The sequence below is a fragment of the Peromyscus maniculatus genome, chromosome 14 (genome assembly GCF_049852395.1).
Source record: "Peromyscus maniculatus bairdii isolate BWxNUB_F1_BW_parent chromosome 14, HU_Pman_BW_mat_3.1, whole genome shotgun sequence".
Taxonomy (NCBI): domain Eukaryota; kingdom Metazoa; phylum Chordata; class Mammalia; order Rodentia; family Cricetidae; genus Peromyscus; species Peromyscus maniculatus.
The window spans coordinates 70,625,079-70,645,902 of record NC_134865.1 but is presented as its reverse complement, the minus strand read 5'-3'; the positions used below and the strand labels follow the sequence as shown (position 1 = coordinate 70,645,902).

General features: G+C 47.6%; 1 protein-coding gene and 1 long non-coding RNA gene across 13 annotated transcripts in view; one reads left to right on the top strand and one right to left on the bottom strand.

Annotated features, from left to right (window-relative positions):
• The window catches only part of Foxn3 (forkhead box N3), a 389,572-nt gene that overhangs the window by 223,992 nt on the left and 144,756 nt on the right, over positions 1-20,824 (top strand). For 9 of the 12 annotated variants that reach the window (XM_042261033.2, XM_076551210.1, XM_016005406.3 and 6 more), the window contains 2 exons: positions 2,564-2,676; positions 17,911-17,964. In XM_042261033.2, the coding sequence (XP_042116967.2) occupies positions 2,564-2,676; positions 17,911-17,964 (167 nt within the window). The remainder of the gene's footprint in view (positions 1-2,563; positions 2,677-17,910; positions 17,965-20,824) is intronic. The other 3 variants (XM_076551214.1, XM_016005407.3, XM_016005409.3) reach the window with 1 other exon arrangement.
• Positions 131-6,999, bottom strand: LOC143268479 (uncharacterized). The gene is made up of 2 exons (XR_013044462.1): positions 6,876-6,999; positions 131-4,011 (listed from the first exon to the last, which is right to left on the bottom strand). It is a non-coding gene; the product is annotated as an uncharacterized LOC143268479 (long non-coding RNA).

The window sequence follows — 20,824 nt, the reverse complement described above, 5'->3', positions numbered from 1 at the left end:
CTTAAAAACAAAAACAACCCTCAGATTTAATGTAATGGAACATGTCTAGTCAGACATGTTCTTGTTAAGATTTCTTCAATACCTTAACCTGTCACTTATTTCTTGGGTGCCTGCAGGCATGGCCACTGTGTTAGGGGTTTTTTTTTTTTGTTTGTTTGTTTGTTGTTTTTTTAATCACATCATCCCTGGGTTTGCCTATCTCTCACCAGTGAGAGAGCCACGACTTTCTCTGATAACATGACTTGTCCATGGCCACACAGGAATGGTTATGTGGCTGCAGACTACCCATTCTTGTTTTTCAGCCTTCTTCTTCTCAGGAGCTGGATCACTTACTGGGGGATTTTTCTGCACAAATCTAGGGTTTATTCCATCTAATCTTTAAATGGTATCACAGCATCATAAACAGTATACTTGAGTTGGGATTGGGAGAACCACATTCCTGGCTTATACTTACTTACCCCAGAAGGCTGGTTGGGTCCTGATTGCTTTGTTGTGAATGTTTTCAGGTGAAAGATTACACTGCCCTGCCTGGAAAGCCATCTTGATGAAAACAAAGGCCCTTGGGCTCCTGCAGCTGGGACCATCTCCTTGCAGAAGTGTTTCTGTTGAACTTTGTGACCTTCCCATTGCTTAGACATCCATAGCTTAGACTCCCATGCACTGGTCCCCTGGCCATGGGCTCCACTGGGAGCCTTTGAAGAGGGTCAGGCCAGTCCTCCCACTGCCGAGAGCTAGCCTGCTTTGGTGGCTTCTTTTATTTCAATGTCTTCCCAGAGGTCCTCCCAGCCCTCCCCACACCTGCCCACTCCTCCTTGCCTTGTGGCTTTCTTTAAAGTACACCATTCAGCTTTTTCCATGGGAAGAGTTGGGGGATCCAGCGTCTGCTCTCCTTGGAAAGGCTGGGTCAAGCCCTTTGAACTGTACCAGACTTAAAGTTGTGAGCATGAAAAGAAAGGCTGTGTAGGCTGATGAGTTTTGGGTCTATAATTGCCCAGATGACTAAAGCCTGCATGTATGTCTTTAGCATAGACGCTCTGGGACTGGGTGACTGGGGTGGTTCCTTTAACCATGGCTTATAGGACTCTCCTGTCCCCAGTACACCAGAAACAGTTCATTCTAATTGTGCTGCTGTTCCTGAGACTTGAGAATTATCCTAACGTGTGCTTTGAGTGTGTGAGGTTTATAAGAGAGCAATTTGGTGAAGGGATAACTGAAGTATAGATTAAAAAAGAAATCTTCAAATATTTTTGGAATGGCTTAGCTTTAGTGGTCCTTCGGTGGGGTTTTCTTGTTCTTTCCTCCTTGTGTTAAAGGTTTTCTTGAGCTAGGCGGTGGTGGCTCACGCCTTTAGTCCAAGCACTTGGGAGGCAGAGGCAGGCAGGTGGATCTCTAAGTTCGAGGCCATCCTGGTTTACCGAGTGAGTTCTAGGACAGGCTCTGAAGCTACACAAAGAAACCTTGTCTCGAAAAACCAAAAAAAAAAAAGTTTTCTTGTTTGTTTTTCTGAACTTTGGAATTGGAAGACACCACCATTAAGCCTGGAGGAGAGCAGTTGTGGAGGAATATCAGAGAAGCTACCTGGGAAGCTGGGTTGGGTGGGTGTGGGACGAGGTCATTATCCTCTTTTCTTTCCAAATCAGTAAATATTTACAGATGATCTTATCAAGTGGTGTGGGTACACTGGCCCACTTGGAAGCAGGGCAGTGAAAGCTGCTCTTCCTGGCACCATTTAAGGCCCAGTCCCACCCACTCTTAAAGCAACATGCTGCTGATCTTTGACCAATTGCCTCCAGCCCACCCAAAAGTGGCCTTCAGGGGAAGCCCACCCCCCTCCCCGGGGAACACTTTTAGCCAATTTACACTTTAAAAGTGTGACCTCTCCTAAAGATTCTTAGAGACCGGAGCAGATTGCTGTGAACTTAAGGGGAACACCACCCCCACCCCCCAATAAAAATAAAGAATACATTGGATTCTGGCTTAGGTTTGCTATTGTTGCCTGAAGTCTTTTGTTTCTTGGGGGAAGGTAATTTAAATTCCATTCCAAGCATAAATGTTCTTTTGTGAACAAGTTTGGGGGGGGGGAACGACGACCCAAAAACAATGAGTGGATTACTTTTCCGTTTTTGTAAAATCATGCCAGTATAATGTGGTTTCCAACAGCTGGGGTTTCTAGAGCAGAAACGGAGTGTTGAGGTCGTCTGAGTACTCTTAACATGAATGTCAGCCAAATTATAGATGTTTTTGGAAGAGACTATGTATGTTCTTCCAAAGTCATACTGAAAAGTAAGAGATTCTTGTATTTGGGTGGTTCAGATACGAAAATTGTATTATTGTACCAGCATGACCATCTGAATTGTCCGACTTAGTGCAAAGAGGAGCGGCAAGCATTTTATGGTGTCCTGTTGTCAGAGGACAACATTCAGGTCTGGGAAATCGTTACCAAATAACAGGCGGCTTTTAAGAGTAACTGTAGTAGAGCTACGTGTTTGTATATACTCTGTACTGTAGTAATATAATTAATAATACTCTATTAATACATTTTTGTTTTAATTTTTTTTTTCAGAGTATTGGGAAAGGGTCATTGTGGTGCATAGACCCAGAGTATAGACAAAATCTAATTCAGGCTTTGAAAAAGACACCTTACCACCCACCTCCCACCCCTCAGGCTTATCAAAGGTGAGTAACTTGGACTATCGGATTTTTTTTTCCTTCTCTTAAGTCTCCTGGAATTGTGTTATTCTAGAGGAGTCAGGCTCTCAAACTAATTCAGTAGGCTGTATGAGATTTTTAACAATAACTGCAGATAAATGAGAAAAAAAATGAAGTATGATTAGGAGCCACATCCATTGATGTCTTTCCTGTGATGCTTACCATTTCTGCTGCTCCAGGGGAATGTGTCTCCAGAAGGCTTCCAGGTAGGTGAAAGAATGTCTTCCTGGGCAGAAACATTTACAAAGGGAAGTTGATGGCTTCCATATCTCCCTGGGTCACATTTTGTTGAGGCAAACAGGTGCTAACCACCTTCCCATGGCCTGACTCTACAGATGTTGAGCAAAGGCTCACTCGTCTGTTGTCATCCCGTTTCCATGCAGACAGGCTCCTCAGTGATGGGTTTGTTGTGGTTACCAAGTGTTTGCCGTGAGAACAGTGGCCACTTCTCCTCCTCACATGTCTGTTTGTCATGAGATTGAGGTCAGGAGTGCATTTTTACAAATATATAATGGGGGGAAGGCGTTAAGTAGATTGTCATGGTTTGAAGAAGCATGTTAGCTCGAGATTAGAAGAAAGGGCCATATAGAACAAAGAACCAGATTTCAAAGTGTGGAGTCTTAGCTATTCATGGTGCTTGGATTTATCATCAACCCTACCAAGAAAGTTTTTTGAAAATTATTTTGTGTATTTATGTGTGTGGACATTTTGTCTGCATTTATGTCTGTGGAGTTCTTGCGTGCTTGCTGTCTGGAGGCTGGAAGAGGGCATCACATCCTCTGGAACTGGCGTTACAGATGGTTGGAGCCACACTGTCAATGCTGGGAATTGAACCTGGGTCCTCTGGAAGAGCAGCCAGTGCTCTTAATCACTGATCCATCTTTCCAGTCCCCTACCAAGAAATTCTAAAAGACATGTGGCAACATCTCTTTTGTAACTATCCAGTTAAAAGCAATTGCCCCGGAGTAGACCTTTATGTTAATTGGGAATGGCCTGATGTCAGAAGCCTGGGGAATTTTACAGTCCACTTGCAGATTTTTCTGTTCTGATGTTTGTTCTGCAGGAGGGCATACAAAGTGAGCCTCTGACGTGGCATTAATGAAGTTCTTGTGCATTCCATCACAGGCCCTAGACAATCAGTCTCCGGCAAGAGACGGGAGGAGCAGCTGGGCTCTATGAGAAGACTGCTGTATGTCTGCCTTTGCTAGGCGATTAGCGTGATGGTAGCCATAGCAACTGGAGTGTCTCCATAGTAACGCGTAGCTGAGACAGGTGCACTTGCATCACAAGGCTGTTTGTTGCCTGGCAAAAGGACAGGCCATTAGTACTTAGATATACGCTGTTGCCTTAGAAACAAATAACCCTCCATAGCAACTACAGTTGGTTCACAAGGGTATTTTTTAAGGATTGGGGGGAAACCAAGGTTGTAGCAGCTTTTGTCTGTGTTCATAAAAATCAGTGGACGCATACTTTATTTGAAATGACAACTTGAGGTCATATAGCTGTAGGAGGAAAAAAATGGGATTTTCCAGAGCAGCCTAGCCTACATTGTAGAAATGTCCAGAAGGACAGAGCCATATGCTTGGCTTTCTGCTTGTGATGGTAACCACTCCTGAAATGGAAACTGGGACTGGAGTAGAGAATTGCTCCTCTCTGGGGTTGGTGGGGAGCCTGGCACGAATTATTGAAGTATTTTCCATCTTCACAGTTTCTGACCCCCCACTCCACTTGTTTATCCAGTTTCTGCCCTAGAAGTGTGTCACACTCGTTTGCTGCTAGCACGTTAAAAATGTAAGTGTAATTCACTGGGTCGTGTCATTGGTTCATTTAGGCCAGTGTCTTGTTGCCAAATGTGACCCCAAGGGAAGCACGACAATTATTTAATAATTTGAAGGATTATAACAGAGCTCTGGGGTTTACAAGTGGAAGATACTCAGGCCAGAGGTATTGTGAGCTGGCCATAGCCTAATGACTTCACTTGAGTTTTAATATGAACATAAAAATGCAGATGAACCAGGGATTTTTTATAGTAAAAAAACGACTTCCCTTTCTCCCAGTTACCTGAGGGTGGAGGACACAGTGGATTTTCCATTAGTTACCCATGCAAGTGCTTAGATTTCAAGTCCGTCAAGGTCACTGGGTGAGTGAGGTGACAGGTGAGATTCCAGCCTGTCTCTTCCATGCTTTGACTCCAGAGAGCACCTTGCTCTCTCCATGCCTTTGAAAAGAGTTTGCTGGAGGAGCCCACAGTGCGTGAAACCATCCCAAGGCTGGGCCACGCCCAGTCGTTGGCAACGAATTTCCATGCACCAGGCCACTTGTCCATGTGACTTTGGGAAGATGGAAGTGGAACAGCCAGTCATAAACAGATACCAGAATGCTGAATTAACCTGGTCTGGCCAGGTCCACTGTGACTCAAGGGATCATTGTCAGCTCCCCCGTGGAGTCACTGTGAAGGGCACCTGGGAAGGGTCTGACTGCGCGGGGCTGGTACTTGGCATGCTGGGAAGATGGTGATTATACCAGAAGGGTGGCTGCTGCTGCCCCTGGCAGGTGTGCTTGGCAGCAGCAATGGACCGCGCTGCAGGTGGCTGGAAGCTCTGTAGGAAATCAAGGCGTCTGAAAACGCTGCCCCAAACCTTGTTCCCATCCAAATGTAATGCTAAACATCGCATTATGTCGGCTTGCACCTGTTTTCCAAGACTTTGTCGGAATGGTCCTCTACACCCGCTTTCTTTTTTATGCCAAGTACTGTTTTTAACCGAAACGCAGAGAACTAGGTGCCGTTAGCCTGTGTATTAATTTATTGGTTTACGTAGGGCACCATGACGAAGTCCCACCACGGAGTGAGTCAAGTAGCATAAATGTGTTGCCTCACACTCCTAGTGGCCAGGAGTCTAAGGGGTTGGCAGGGCTGGTTTCTTCTGGTGCTGTGGGAGAAGATCTGCCTCCCCGCTCCCCTGCAGCCTCCCCGCTCCCCTGCTCTGGTGGCCTCCTGACTAGCTGTGGTTCCTTAGCTGGTAGGAGTGTCACCCCCATCTCTGTCTTACACTTCACATGGCCTTCTCTCAATTTGTCCCTCCTTGGAGGACACTAAGCATTTTTGATGAATAAGAGCCCACCTTATCCACCGTGTGACTTTAACACCCCCAGTGATACGAATCTGAAATACAGTCACATTCTGAAGTACTAGGGCCCAGGACTTCTACAAATAGAAATTTTAGGAAGGTTTCGTTCAACCCTCAGCATCTGGAGAAGCAGAAAGTATGGGTGTGCTGAACATGCAAAGCAGTAGGGGACTTTGGGGACACTGGGACCGTCCTAAAATTGCTGGTGTGAACCAACTGGGACGAGTGGGACAGCGGACTGAGTGATGTTCATCGCATTGTAAATGAAATATCAAACAAGTGTCTGTGAGCCCGGATTGATAGACGTGAATGAGCTAAATTTCCCATAGAGAAGAATTCCATGTCATTGATGGGAATAGTTCTGCCTAAGGACGTCTTGCAAAGAGTGGACTGTAGAGAGGGGTCCTAGAGGATGTGTATAGTGTGCAACACTGCCTGCCAGTCAAAGCCCTCCTCTAGGGCTGGAGAGATGGCTCAGCAGTTAAGAGCACTGGCTGCTCTTCCAGAGGACCCGGGTTCAATTCCCGGCAGCTCCAAAGCCTCTCTGGCCTCTGTGGGCACTGAGCACCCACAGTACACAGATAGACATGAGGGCAAAAACTCATATACAGTAGAAAATCAAAATAAATAAGTTTTAAGCTCCTCTTCTTGGGTGGAAGGTAGCAGGCACACCTAACCCGATGCCAGTCTCCTGCCTCTGTGACAATGCCTCAGGTAAATAACTTTAAAGGAGCAAAAGATGCTTTTGGCTCACAATTTCTGTTCGTAGTCCCTTGGCTGTGTTACTTTAGGGAAGTGGCAGCCTGTACATACATGTGGAAGGAGTACATGTTAGTGGAGGCTGCTTACCTCAGGACAGAAGGGCAGCAGAGCGGGGAAGGAGGAAGGAAAGAGGCAGGAATGGGCCTGGAGTTCCAATATTCCCCCCAAGATCATGCCCCTCCCCCCATTACCCAACTGTCTTCTAGTAGGCCCCACCCCCGCCATCTCCCAGCCCCAAGCTAGGGACTAAGCCTTCATTCAGCGTGTGGGTCTTACTGGGTGGGTCGGATGTGTAAGTTCCAAGCCAAACGGTGGTCTTCCTGCTGAAACCCTTTTGCCTGTTTTAGCCTCAGGGAAAGCTTTGTGCTCCACCAGCATGGTCTCCAGAACACTGAGTTGGCATTCCTCACAGCTGCTGAGGTCATCAGAAAGAAAGAATGTCTGAGAACCTTGTGGAGACTAGAACAGGCTGGGGAGACACCGTGATGGCGTAGGAAACCTGACCCTGAACAGAAAAGGGACATCAGACAGAAAAAAGTCAACGCCAGCTAACCTGTGCAGTTCAGCTGGAAGTAATGCCCTTGTGTGGATTTCTTAGTTGTGATCGATGTATCATAGTAATGCAGGATGTTAGCATGACGGGAAACTGAATGGGGGTACGTGGGAACCCCCCCACTTGTAATCAAACAACCAGCTCCCCAGACACAGATGAGTTGAGTTTGCTCATTGTATCGATTTTACACCCAGATCCTTCTTGCTGTAAGAAGGCGAACCGTTCTTGCCTGACCATGTTGTCTGAGGACTTCTCTGTCATAGTCACAGTACCACTGAAGAGCGGACGGTCAGGCCTTCTTCCTTCCTTCCACTCCTTGTAGGATCTGCTGAGCCCTAAGAGGGGTGTTGTGGTCATCTAACATTCGTTCCTGGCCCCTTTCTCACTGTGAAGAGGTGCTCAGCTGTGCTTTGTAGAGTCCCCATGGCTGAGTTCAGGGACTGAGGCCAAATCAGCTTGCACAAGGTCTCCACACCTTTGCCAAGGTCAGGTGTGAGCATGGCCTCCAGAGGAGGGAGGGCTGTTGTTTTTGGATTCTGGAAAGCACAGTGGGCTGACTCACTGTTTAGCGTGAACGACTGCCCTTCCTAGATGGAGCCCTTCTCTTGAGAGAATGAAAAGGTAGTTCCCCAGTGGATGAACCAAGCGTTTATCATTTGAGGACCTTATCGGGTGGCGTTTAAATGTTTCAATGCTAAATTGATGTCCTAGAAACTGTTGACACTCTTACCACGGTGTTTGTGACAGCAGATTGTTGTAGGATCTGCTGTAGTGTTTTTATTAGTTAGACACCTTAGTCCAAAGTCCGTCTGCAGGCAAGCATTGTGATACTCCTTCAGCATAGATGAGGAACAGGCTGTGTGATGCACCAGGCAGGGTGGTTTATTGCGTTTCTGCATGATCAGTTTGTACAGAATGGAAGTGATCATGTTTGGGCCAGGCTTGGTGAGCTCGGTAGGGTTTTCTGGAGGCTCCACAGAAATCCTTGCATCTCAGCAATCTCCAGTCACTGTGACAGATTGGTCATGGGTGGGTTCTGAGTGGTCAAAAACATGGATTGAGGGTTTCTTTGTTTCCCATCATGCCTCCCATAACTTCTTAAGAAATCATCACTCTGAGAATAATGGCATCGTATCTTAGAACTTGTTTTAATGTAGTGTTTAGAAAACACTTCAAGAAATTTTTATTCTCACTTTTAAAAAATATAATAAAGAAGCTGGGTGGTGGTGCACGCCTTTGATCCCAGCACCGGGGAGGCAGAGGCAGGAGGATCTCTGAGTTCAAGGTCAGCCTGGTCTACAGGGAGTGAGTTTCAGGACAGCCAATGTTACACAGAGAAACCCTGTCTCAATGTGTGTGTGTGTGTGTGTGTGTGTGTGTGTGTGTGTGTGTGTGTGTGTGTGTGTAAAAAAACCCAGGCATGCTCTTTATGTTCTCTCTCTCAATCTCTCTCCCTGTCTCTGTCTCTGTAGCCATTTAATTTAATTTGGAGCCACGTTAGTGGCTTTCCCCACGCATTTGGCCTTTCTGATATTAAGGTTCTTAGTGAAAATGGTTGTTTTAATGTTAACTCAGCAGAGTGCTAGTGGCTCCTTCCTGCTGCTGTGTGCACGCGCTTTGTAATTCTTTAGACAGAGTAATCCCGCTGAGTGTGTGAGGTCATGTTTGTTTTGGTGGAACCCTGAGAGGGCCCACCAGGCAACTAGCCTTGGCTGCTGGGGTAAGACTTCAGACTGGTGATGGCCCCTTGGGAAAGGCCTGGGGAGGGGGAAGGGAGATGTTGAGGTGATTGGGAAACTTATCCTTTCAGACAATTAAGAGATCAGTAAATCCTTAAAATGTTAAGCTTGTTAACTTAACGGTGTTAATTCCTCCACTCAAAATGCTGACTTTGCCCTCAGCAAAAATAACTTATTCATTGCTTGGATAGGATGATACAACACACACACACACACACACACACACACACACACACACACACACACACACGTACGCCTTTCCTTCTAATTTGTAAAATACCGTGTGGTAGCAGAACTGTGAAGCTGCAGGGACTCCAGTCTTCGTACCTTGCACTGAGGGAGTTTAATTGTGAGATCATTGTGCTATTTTGAGTTTCAGTTTGTTCACACATAAAGAACACGAGAAGACCTAGGTTAGGGGCAGCAGCAGCCCACTCTTACTTCATGGTAAGCGCCACACCTGATGGAAATCATAACTAGTCCTTGGAATGCCCTTTGCTGTCGGGACACATATTTGTATAAACTCTATTTTAAAGGGTGAGGGATTACATATTTGGAAAGTTATGTTTCATCTGGTGTTTTTTTTCTTAGAGTCATTTTTACAAGAATATTAAAAAAATTGAGAATCAATATGAAGCCTCACCATGCTAAATTGGTAGGCGAGTGTGGTGCTAGTGTAAAATAGGTATGGGATCGGACTGCCGGGTTCTCTGCACTGGGGCTTCTAGACGTGTGTCTCACTTTGTCAGGAAAATTGGAGAGGGTGGGTAATGGGAAGCATTTCAAATATAGGAACACTCTCTTATTTGTCAGAGTTATGCTGCCCAGTATGAGCTTTAAAATCCATTAGTTGACTATAATTTTATTTTCATATCAAATCTCATTATCTATTGACTTCCATTATGTTTTGCGAGTTGGTCTCATAGAATATTTTTGACCTCAGCACTTTGCCTTGGGTATGCTGTGCATTGTACATTTAATTCCCATTCAGGGCTGCATCATTTTATTTACTTGGAAAACAGCCCGTGTTATCGTGGAGCCGTTAGATTCTAGGTGGATCTCATGAATACTGGGCCCATTCATCGCATCTCATTCTGTGTGCATACTTGGAAGCTGAATGTGTAAGCAGCGTGGCCGAGGGTGTCTATTTTACTCAGGTACTGAATAAAATTCCTGGCCCAGGGAGCCAAGCTGGTTGGAGTGACTTTGTCATCTCTGCAGTCTTGGGGACCTGCAGTGGCCGCTTCGTATTTAGCGGACGTGTTAGGAGTCTGTTGAGTCTCTGCTGCTGTCACTCCTGAGCCAGGGAAAACAAAGATGCAGTGTGCTTCTGATGCCTCCCGAGAAGAAAGTGGAGGTGTGGATGGAGCCCGGAGGGGGGCTGGAGTCTTTTCATATTTGCTTAGAGTCTATTTGCTGCTCTAGACAGCCCAGCTGAGGGCCTGGCAGCTTTCACATCTGAGCACCTGAGGCTTTTCAAGTCGGGAGGAGCTGACTGCAGATGGGGCCGACTTCCTGGTGCAGTTGTCAGACCTCTCACTTTCCACGAGGGGAAGGACGCGGGATCCGCGCTGGAGAGACTCTCGGGAAAGAAAAATTGCGCGAAAACAAAGATGGCATTTTCTTTGTTTTTGCTATAGTGTGAGGTGAGAAAGGTTTCCTTCATAAATACAACACAAACATACGACAAACCCCAAGCCGCGGCCACACCCAAGCCTGCTCCTTCTCCAGCTTCTCGGTACATCAAGTGTTTGGGATGTTCTAGATTGATAAGAGGATGAGGGCTGGTGTGATGGTTCAGCTGGTGAGGCCCTTCCATGCTCTGCAAGCCTGACCCAAGCTCAGTCCCCAGAGCCCACGTGAAGATGGACGAAGAGGACCGGTTTTGAAAGTTGTCCCCTAACTCTCCCACATGCAGCACACACAACTACACATCCAGTAGTAAAAAGGAAATGTATATAATATGAGGGGGGGGGCGTAGAGATGGTTCAGTGGGCAAAGTGCTTTCTGCTCGAGTGTGAGGGACCTGAGTTTGGGTCCCCCCGGGACTCATGTGAAAAGAAATGTGTAGCATCACACATCTGTAATCCTAGCACTAGGAAGGAGGAGACTAGAGGATCCCTGGAACTCACAGGCCATGCCCAATCATTGGACGTCCAGATGCAGTGAGAGACCCTGCCTCAGAAAATACAGGGGAGAGTGATAGAGAAGGAGGCATGATGTCAATTTTAGTGGCCCACTCCCCATCATTCATATATGTGCGACAGACAGACATACAGACACAGACACACCACACATACTGTAATTAGATGAGGCAGTGAAATCCATGGTGCCTAAGAGATTTGAGAAACAGGAGAAGGATTTGTTTACTGTATGTAGCCATGGATTGTGTCAGTCAGAATGATAGTGAGGTGTAGTCAGTGATCTTAATAAATGGTAAATGTCTGTTGACCACTCGTTCCCACCACTGCCATCAAAGACCCCTCTCTCTACAAGGCTTCTGTCCATATGAGGGGGGTCCTCTGAGATAACAGGAAGGCACTGGTGCTGGCTAGGAGATCCTTTGTGACGGCCAGAAATCTCTCAGAGAAGGTGAACATAGATAGCAGCCACCTGCATCATCAGTGAAGAGGGATTTGGATCCAAGAGGTAGAAGTCATAGAAAGATCTGGGCTTAAATTTAGAAGAAAGATCTCTTATCAGAAGAGACATATGGATGCTTGGGTTGAAGCGCGGATGGATGGACAGAAGGGATGAGGTTGACCCTGGTGGGTGCTGGTCAGAGCTGCCTGGGTCATCCTAACGGGCTTCGCCATCACTGGAGAACTCAACGTCTCCCCTTCCAGATTGAGATCTTATATCTGTGGAGCTGCTAGCGAGGTGCGGTGGGGTCGTGTGTACTTACTTGACTTGATGTTTACAGCTTTCCAAGTCTACAGTGTGAAGTGTGAACCAAACATCAGGGCCAGCAGGCCTGCCCTTGCTCCTCACAAGTGAGGGGTCAGTTCTAGTGCAAGATGGACCTGATTGAGTTACTCTTGATTCTCTGTCACCGGCTCTGCAGTTACCTCCCTTGTTTAGTGACCCTTGCTTCCATGTGAGTAAGATTATCTTTGCAGTGTTTTGCTAAGCATAAGATCATTTCCAAAAGTGGTGCACCAAATCATCCAGACCTTCCCCCATTAAACAGTGAATTACTGAGAACACCACCTCTATAGGTAGGAGTCTTCTTGAAGGAGTCAAACTGGTGTTCTTGCCCTGTAGGATCGTGTGGTTTTTGTCCAGAGTCTCTGATCACGTTCTTTAGCCTTTGGTTTTTTTTTCAAACACCAAGTCCTGCTTGTATTATTTATCGAACCATCATCTGTGAAGCATCAGGAATTCCAGAGTCCCCGCCAACTGGAGATGATCCTCAGGTCGTCTGGAGAAAACATCCATAAGCCACCAGACATGTCTTCTAATCTTATCTTTTTTTGAGAACATGTTGCTAATCACAGCAGGCCAGGTTGAGACGTGTTGTGTGTTTACTTTTGCATGGAAAGTTCTGGTAGAGGTCTGTTCACCAGCTGCTCACCCCACCCTGTGCCTCGGAGGAACTGAGCGGCCCCCCTCCCTGTGGTGGTGCTCATGAAGAGTAAAGGTGAACAGGAAAGCACAGTCAGAGAGCAAGTCCTCCATGCTTTGTAACTTTCTACCTCCTTTTTGCTCTGCCTTTGGCCTCCTCCTCCCTTCCCTGCCCTTCTCTGCTCCCTTCCCCCTCTTCCCTCTCCAACTGTGAGGCCTTTGAGCAAAAGGACACCCCCACCCCCACCCCAAGACAGGGTTTCTCTGTGTAGTTTTGGTGCCTGTCTTGGATCTCGCTCTGTAGACCAGGCTGGCCCCGGACTCACAGAGATCCGCCTGACTGTGCCTCCCAAGTGCTGGGATTAAAGGCGAGCGCCGCCGCCGCCACCACCATCCAGCCAAGGACTTTGTTTTTAACTAGCATTTCATTTTCCTTTTTCCCCCCCTCTGAGCTAAAACCATTCCCCACCTACCTTTTCTTTAAATTCTTTGGAGAAACTGAGGCACATAGAGAGGTTTTACCTCTCTTCACTTTGCAGCAGAGCCCAAGGGAGAATATGCTGGCCAGACCTCAGCAAGTCTGTCCCACCCACAGTCCAGTCCCCATGCCCAGCCTCCTCTCTACCTGCCCTTGCTGTGGAGGGGCCCTCACTTGGTCTGCAGATGGATGCAGCAGCTGGGCCACCCTCGGGAGGAAGAAGCCAGCTGGGAAGGAACACAGGAGCGGGGAAATGAAAATGATCTAAAGATGTCAGACTGTCAAGGGGTGAGTGACAGCGGCTTCCCCCAGGGCTGCCCCGCTGGGGGCCAGCACTCAGAAGCAGGACTCCATCTTGGGCCTGCAGCCAGTCAACGTGATGCTTGTCTGCTTTGCTAGCGCGTGATGGAGCAGGACGTAAGACCCACACGCCTGCCCTGCTGCAGACTGGCATAGTAGGCCCACCAGGCTCCCTCCCAGCTTCTGTACGCACACCTGGTCCAGACCCAGTCTCAGAAAGTGACTGTTGCTGGGTCACTCCATCAGCAAGTGAATGTGGGCTAGTACCTCAACTCCCTGAACCTCCCTCCTGTCACCCTGCTGTGGTTTAAATGCCTGTCTCACATGAGGACTTTGGGATATTACATTAAGGAAATGGGTAGGACGCTTAGCTCTCGTGCCTCGTCCTAGAAGAGCAGCGTACGATTTCTCTTTCCTCGACAATCACGTGGTCTAGTTTTTGCCTACACTACGTATTGGTTGGTTTTGTGTAGCCACGTGTCTTTTTAGACTTTCTAATCCGTGCTCTCTGCTGGATTTAAGGTCCGTGGAAACGGGGCCGCGCCTTAAGTGCTGTCTTCTCCGTGGGTTTTTAAGCAAAGGTTTACGTAGAGGTTCTTTGGGAGGAGATAGTTTCCGGTGGGTGGTTACTCTCACAATGGCCAGCACACATTGTGAGAATAGCTCAAAGTATTTTCAGCCCCACGTCTAGTCGCATTTGGAGGGAAACGAGGAGCTAGGCTCTGTGTTTCTTTCTTCTGAGGTCCCTGGGTAATTTGGGCAAGGTAGGTGTTTCTGCCTCCCAGCCTTGCTGTGCCCCTTGTGGGTAGAGGAAGCCCGACTCTGGACACTGTTATTCCTGAAGCCCAGGAGACGCATCATGCTGCCTCTGCATGGGGAGGTTCTTATTTGCAGGCTCTTGACCCCCAGGTACCAGAGACAGTCAGGGGATGGGACTCTCTAGCTCCAGTAGGAGGGCCAGTGCATGTTAGGTGCCCCGGGCCTGGGATAGTCCAGCTTTGTGGCTTTCCTGTGCCTTTGCTAAGAAGCCCCGCTTTGAAGCCTGCTGTGCTCCTGACAGGCACTTGAAAGGTAAGGGCTGGAGCTCCAGCCCCTAGCCCCTCATCTTAATGGGGAAAGCTTCCAACCTAGGCTGGCCAGACCATCAATTGTGCGCTTTCTCCAGCAGACCCTTAATCCTGCTTACGTCTCAGGCAGTAACTCATTAGCTTCCCCTCCGTCCTGTTCCTCTTTGATGAGAACAAAGCTGGCTCCTCCCTGCTCTCAGTCTGGCTTTTCCTTCCCAGGGAATTGCCCCCGAGAATGTTCATCTCTCAGCAAGAAAGCCCTGAGTGGTGTCTTTCCTACCTGTCGACAGAGGGAGCACCTTATTCCCAGATGGCAACCTCTGTGTTTGGAACTTCCATGTCCCTTGTTCTGCAGACCCTGGATTCTACTGTGCATGCGTGCGTGCGTGCGTGTGTGTGTGTGTGTGTGTGTGTGTGTGTGTGTGTGTGTGTGCGTGTGTTGGGGGGGGGGTCATCTTCAGTCCCGAAGACCCCTCACTCAGCAGCAGCGCCCCAGCTCTGTAAAGGAAAGAACAGTTGCACATACCAACACGCCACACGGTAATGCCGATGGAATTTTTACTCTTGCTAAAGCCCTTTGAAGTTCCTCCTTCTGACACTGCCCCTCTTGCCCTCCGCTCTTAGATGTGGTGTGCTCTGTCATCAGGGTTGGTGAAGTCAAAAGTTGCAGGAAAACCATCTGAATTTCTCTAATACAACTCTTTGATGTTGAGTAAAACAAAAATCTATTTCTGCCCAGTGCCTTAGACTTCTGAGAGATGAACTCTGCAAGTCGGCTCTTTTAGCATGGTAAGAATTTCGAATTGATTTCCTCCTCTCTTTTAAACCTGAACTGTTGTGGATTTAGGGTGAGAGGCACACCAATAAGCACTGTCTGAGCACCTACTGTGTGCCAGGTCCCTTCTCATCATCCCCCGAGAACCAAGCGAGCTGGACTCCACCGCTCTTTTACATTGGTGAGGTCCGAGAGGAGAGTTAGCCGTGTGCTGCCGATGGCGGAGTTGGGAGCACGCCAGCGTGATTGCACTTTTTCTTTCCCCACTGCGATCCTCCGCCTCATGGCCACTGTCTTTTATGGCCACGTTGTCCAGTATGTAGAGTTGACGTAACCCTTGGCAAGGAGGAATGGCACAGGAGACGGTTAATATCGTTAACTTGGCGGGTCGAGAGTCACCTAGGAGATAAACCTCCAGGCCAGCCTCTAAGGTCTTCTCTACATGAGCGTAATTGAGGTGAGAACACCCACCCTAAGCTGGATGTGTCAGACCGCATCGGAAGGAGAAAGCAGTGACTGGGGAGGTCGCTTGGCTGGGAAGAGTACAGGCTGTGCAAGCCTGATAACCCGAGCTTGACTCCAGGAACCCGTGCAAAAAGCCAGCTATGGCGAAGGGCACCATAACCTCAGTACTACTCCTAAGGCCAGGCGGAGGCTTGAGGCCGGCTAGCCTTGTAAACACAGCAGGAACAAGAGGGACCCTGCCTCAAAACAAGGTAGATGGAGAGAACTGACCGTCCCCCTCCCCCCCAAAGTTGTCCTCTGATTTCTGTACATGTGCCTGTGCATCGTGCATGCATACCTGCTGGGCGCATACACGTGCATCATAATAGTAATAAAACCAACATATCTCCAATGGGAAAAGGGAGGAACTAAGCCTCTCTCTGCTTCCCGACCATGGATGTAGTGTGCCCAAAGCCTGAAGCTCTACCACAGGGGCTTTGCCCAGGGTGGAGGACTGTACGTTTGAACTCTGTGAACCAAAAATACGCTCTCCCTTCCTGAAGATACTTTGATCAGGTATTCCATAGCCAGGATGAGAAAAGTAACATAGTTAACATCTTTTGAAAGGAGGGTGAGGGTGTGAGGCATGAGGGGTGGTAGAGACTGGTTTGGACAGCCCCAGTAGGGGTGGAGCTCACAGAACAAGCCATGGGAAGGGGCAGGAAGTAAAGGTGTTGAAAGAGTTGCTGAGGGCAAGTGTGTGTGTGTGTGTGTGTGTGTGTGTGTGTGTGTGTGTGTGTGTGTGTGTGTGTGTCTTGGCGGGTGGGGGTGGGGTGGGGGTGGGCGGGTGCTGAGGCTCCTCGGTGAGTGGTAGGCATGTTCATGCAGGAGGATGGCTTCCAGTGTAGAAAAGATAGAGAGGTAGCTGTGGAGTCAGGACAGATCATACGGTATTTCCCTCAAACTGATTTTGGTTTTATTATGTGGGAGTTATTTATAATGACGTTAGTAAGAGAGAAAGTCCAAGTTCACTGCATCCAGAGGCTCCCTTATCTTTGAATGCCACCATTGGAATCCAGCTTGTTTTCTTTGTACTGGAGAATAAATGTTCATAATTTTTTTCTTAAAATTGTATTTGTATGGAAAAATAACCACCTTTGGATTTGGGTATATGTTCTTTTAAAATCATTGTAGATAAAGCAATGTATTTTGTTAACATTCATCAAACGAGTCTCTAAGCATGAGTCTGAGTCCCTAGTATTCACAAACTCAAAAAAAAAAAAAAAAAAGCCGAAACTAGAAAACACACACACACACACACACACACACACACATTAAATACGCACTGGCGTGATTTTCATCCTCTAGTTCACCTTCAGGTGATAAAATGGACTAAGACACAGTGTGTTGTGAAGGAACAAGCAGGGAATATACTTGTAAAACTACGTGACTAACTGTTTGGTTCACATGTATTAGAGTCTGTCAGAACAGGCCTTGGAGTTGGAGGTTCGCTAAGGCAAGGGGTAGGTTCCGACAGGTGATGCACTGTACTGGTCATTCGGGTTTGTATGTGCCCCGTCACACCAGTTAACCGGGGGGGACAAAACACAACAGGTCCCAGACAGCCTTCAGTCATCCATCCCCACAGGAGTGTTGCTAACAAGAGAACTAGCTGAAATTACCGTGTCAGACCACGGGCTCTTTCTTCGTAGTTACTCTTGGGTCTTCACTGTAATTTCTCCCCAGTTCTTTTGATAGATCCTATATTTTTATGATCTACACCCTGACCCTTTGATGTGAGTGTGCATTGTAAAATGATTCTTACAGTCAAGCTAACTAATGTTTCTATCATCTCACATTGTGTGTGTGTGTGTGTGTGTCTGTCTGTCTGTCTGTCTGTCTGTCTGTCTGTCTCTGTGTATGTACGCAAGTGTGTGTGTGTGTGTGTGTCTCTGTGTATGTACGCATGTGTGTGTCTGTCTGTCTGTCTCTGTGTATGTACGCATGTGTCTGTCTGTCTCTCTGTGTATGTACGCATGTGTATGTGTGTCTGTCTGTCTCTGTGTATGTATGCATGTGTCTGTCTGTCTGTCTGTTTCTGTGTATGTACGTGTGTGTGTGTGTGTCTGTCTCTGTGTATGTATGCATGTGTGTGTGTGTGTGTGTGTGTGTGTGTGTGTGTGTGTGTGCATGTGCCCTAATGTGCGCACCTGTAGAACACTTCAGAGCTGCACACACCTAACAGATTCCGTGTGTGAACACGATGAGCTGCAGTTACCGTGCTGCGCGGGATGGGACGGGGCGGGGGAGGGTCTTAGTCCTCTCGTCGTGATCCCGAGTTTGTACCCTGTGACCATTTTCTCCCCCTGCTTTTTGCATCTCTTCAAACAGCGTCCAGACCAGTGTCATCAGGCCTCTTCCTGTGCTCTCCCCTGGACATTTCCGGTATGCTGTCCTAAGTCTTTAATGCATTGTTGTTGGGTTTGATACTCTCCATTTAATTTTGTCCTGAATATGAACTTGTTCTTAACATGAAATTGATTAGTGTAAATCAGCTGTAGGCTGGAGTGGATGCTGCGTATGTTTTGGGAGCTGTAGTTGCTGTGTTCCGTGCTTCCTTCTGTTGTATGCAAAGGAAAACCCGGGTGGAGAATTTCTGTCCCACATCATAGAATACTGGAATTAAAAGGACCTTATAGTCGTCCAGTGTGGAGGTCCCCAAATGGCTTGAGGGAACAGTGTTCAGTAGGTGTTGGGATTTTACTTTTGATTGTATGTGAAAATTTTCATGGCCAAAAATTTGGGGGAATACAGATCACAGTAACTTCTTTGTAGTGCGTGCACTAAAGAGTTTCCCACTTTTTATGAAACTGATATTTTAAAAAGTGATGGTGCACTAATTATTAGCACATTCTAAGGGATACCAATTTGGAGGGGAAAAATAGACCTAAAATAGTGTCTCTTGCGTCAGTTGTTACTCAGTGCTGGAGGGAAAATCAGTTTAGTGATGGGAACTCTTCCTCTTTCCGAGAAATAATAGAGTTGATCGAAAATGCTAGAGTGATTGCATGCAGGAGGGGCGTGTGTGACTTAGGTTTCAGTTACGTCTGTGTGCTCGTGTGAAGCCGGTCAGAACAAAACATCTATTTCTTACTACAGAGAACAGCCAAATTCTTCTGGAGAACGCTCGTCTAATTCACTTCCTCTTTACAAGGAAAAACACTTGAGCCTCGTACGGGGGTTATGATCACATGCCGAGGTTAGTGACAGGATCTGGGACTTTGTTCTTTCCCCCACATCAGCTCACTGCTAAATACACTTAACACCTTGTTTAAAAGGAAAAAAAAATCAGTGCTGGTGCACACAACCCAGATGTCCATTCACAGGTAGTTAAACAGAGTGTGCACAAGGAAGTATTATTCGGCCTTAAAAAGGAATGGAGTTCTGACACGCCGCGACCTGCAGGAGCTGTGAGGACATTATGCTAAGCATTACGAGTAAGGCGGTTACAGAAAGCTCCTGTATCATTTTCTGTTCGGGTTCATGAAAGAGCTCTGGAAACAGACAGGGGCAGAATTGATTATGCAATAGGAATGTCCCAAATGCCACTGAGCTGAACTTTAAAAAAAAAAATTGGTTCAGATGGCAGTTTCATGTTATATATATTTTAGCACCCTCCCCAGAATAGGCACAGAAGAAGAATAAAAAGGAAGCACACAACTTTTTCTTGGGGGAGGGGAAGAGCACATTGTATTTTGCATTTTAGCATCTTTCCTTTGGATCCACCCCCTTAGGAGCCCAGGTCTGGAGGGGAGAACCTTGAGGCAAATAAGACAGCCCGGGCGCCTGCCGCACAGCGGCCAATGGCGGTCTTGAGGCTGCAGTCTTTAGACCGCTTTCCCACAGCCTGTCAAAGCTGAGCGACGGTCTCTCCTGGGCTGACAGGCCTGACTGGCCGCTGCTTGTGGCCCGGTCTTCTTCTTGGGTCCGCCCCATCCTTCAGTTGAGGCTTCCCCCTCACCTGTAGACAAATGGCCGGAATCTCCTTTTACTCCTCCTCTACCAGACCTGCAGGCACTCTGCAAACCGCCGTTTAAGTGACGGGCTCCTAGGCCTGAGTCCCTTAAAGGGATCCACGGGAGATCCGTCTCCACTTTTGCCTCCCTTTTCGTCTGAGAATCAAAATAACTGGGGTGACCTGAAAGGAGGCAGGCAGGGGTGGCGGCCTGGTGAAGTGGGGTGTGTGTCTTTCTTGGAGCTGAGTGAGATCTCTGAAACTCCAGTACAAAGCAGTTTCTGTGTACAGAATACTGCAACAGAATGGAGTCACCTGCTGCCTTACACGACTTTGGATAGTTCTCTTTTGGGGGGTTGGGGGGAGAGTATTTCAAGACAAGGTTTTTTCTGTGTTGTCCTGGCTGTCCTGGAACTCACTCTGTAGACCAGGCTGGCCCCAAACTCAGAGATCTGCCCACCTCTGCCTCCCGAGTGCTGGGCTTAAAGGCATGCGCCACCACTGTCTGACGACTTTGGATATTTCTCACTGCAAACACTTTTTTGCTTTTGACCCCTCTACTGGTAATGCCAGCCAGGCCTGTGCTTCTAGCAACCCCGTGGCTGTCAGAACCTCTGTGGCCCCCAGGTCTTCATCCTTAACTGAGGGAATATGGAGAGCCTGCCTCTGGCTCCACCAGTGGAAGCAGATACTGGGAGCCAAGGAGCATCAGACATAATTTATTTGTTACATTAAAATTGCCAGGAGTAAAAGGGGAACAGGGAGGTTGGTAGACTCTCCTGGATGGGTCAGCTTCTCATGATGGTGACTTTGAAACTCCTCGCCTACCTGTGGGGGTATTGCACCATCCCCGGTCCTTTCTACCTTAGCACTTTGGCATTTGGAGCTAGAGAATTTGTTTTGTTTTGTTTTTTTAACTTGTTGTGCGTGCGTTGTTGGACATTTAGAATGGGGTCTCCACCCATGAGATGCCAGTTGTACTCTTCAAGGTACAGTGACAGAAGGGCTGTGGGCAGTGGCTTGTGTGCCCAGGAAGACAGAGTCACCCCGATTGAGAACCACGGGCTCTCAAACCCCACGGGCCTTCTGCATTCTGAGTTTTATGTATCGGGTACTTCATCGGTTGGCTCTATTTAGGAAAAAAGAAGAAAGGCCCTAGGGTTTTATCCCCATTTTAATTTGTTTAATTCCTGCTGCATTCATACAAAAAGGTAAGGTTTGTTGGAGGAAATCAGCCTCTCATTGATGATGTCAGAATGACGCCTTTACCCTGTGCTGGGCCTGCTGTGT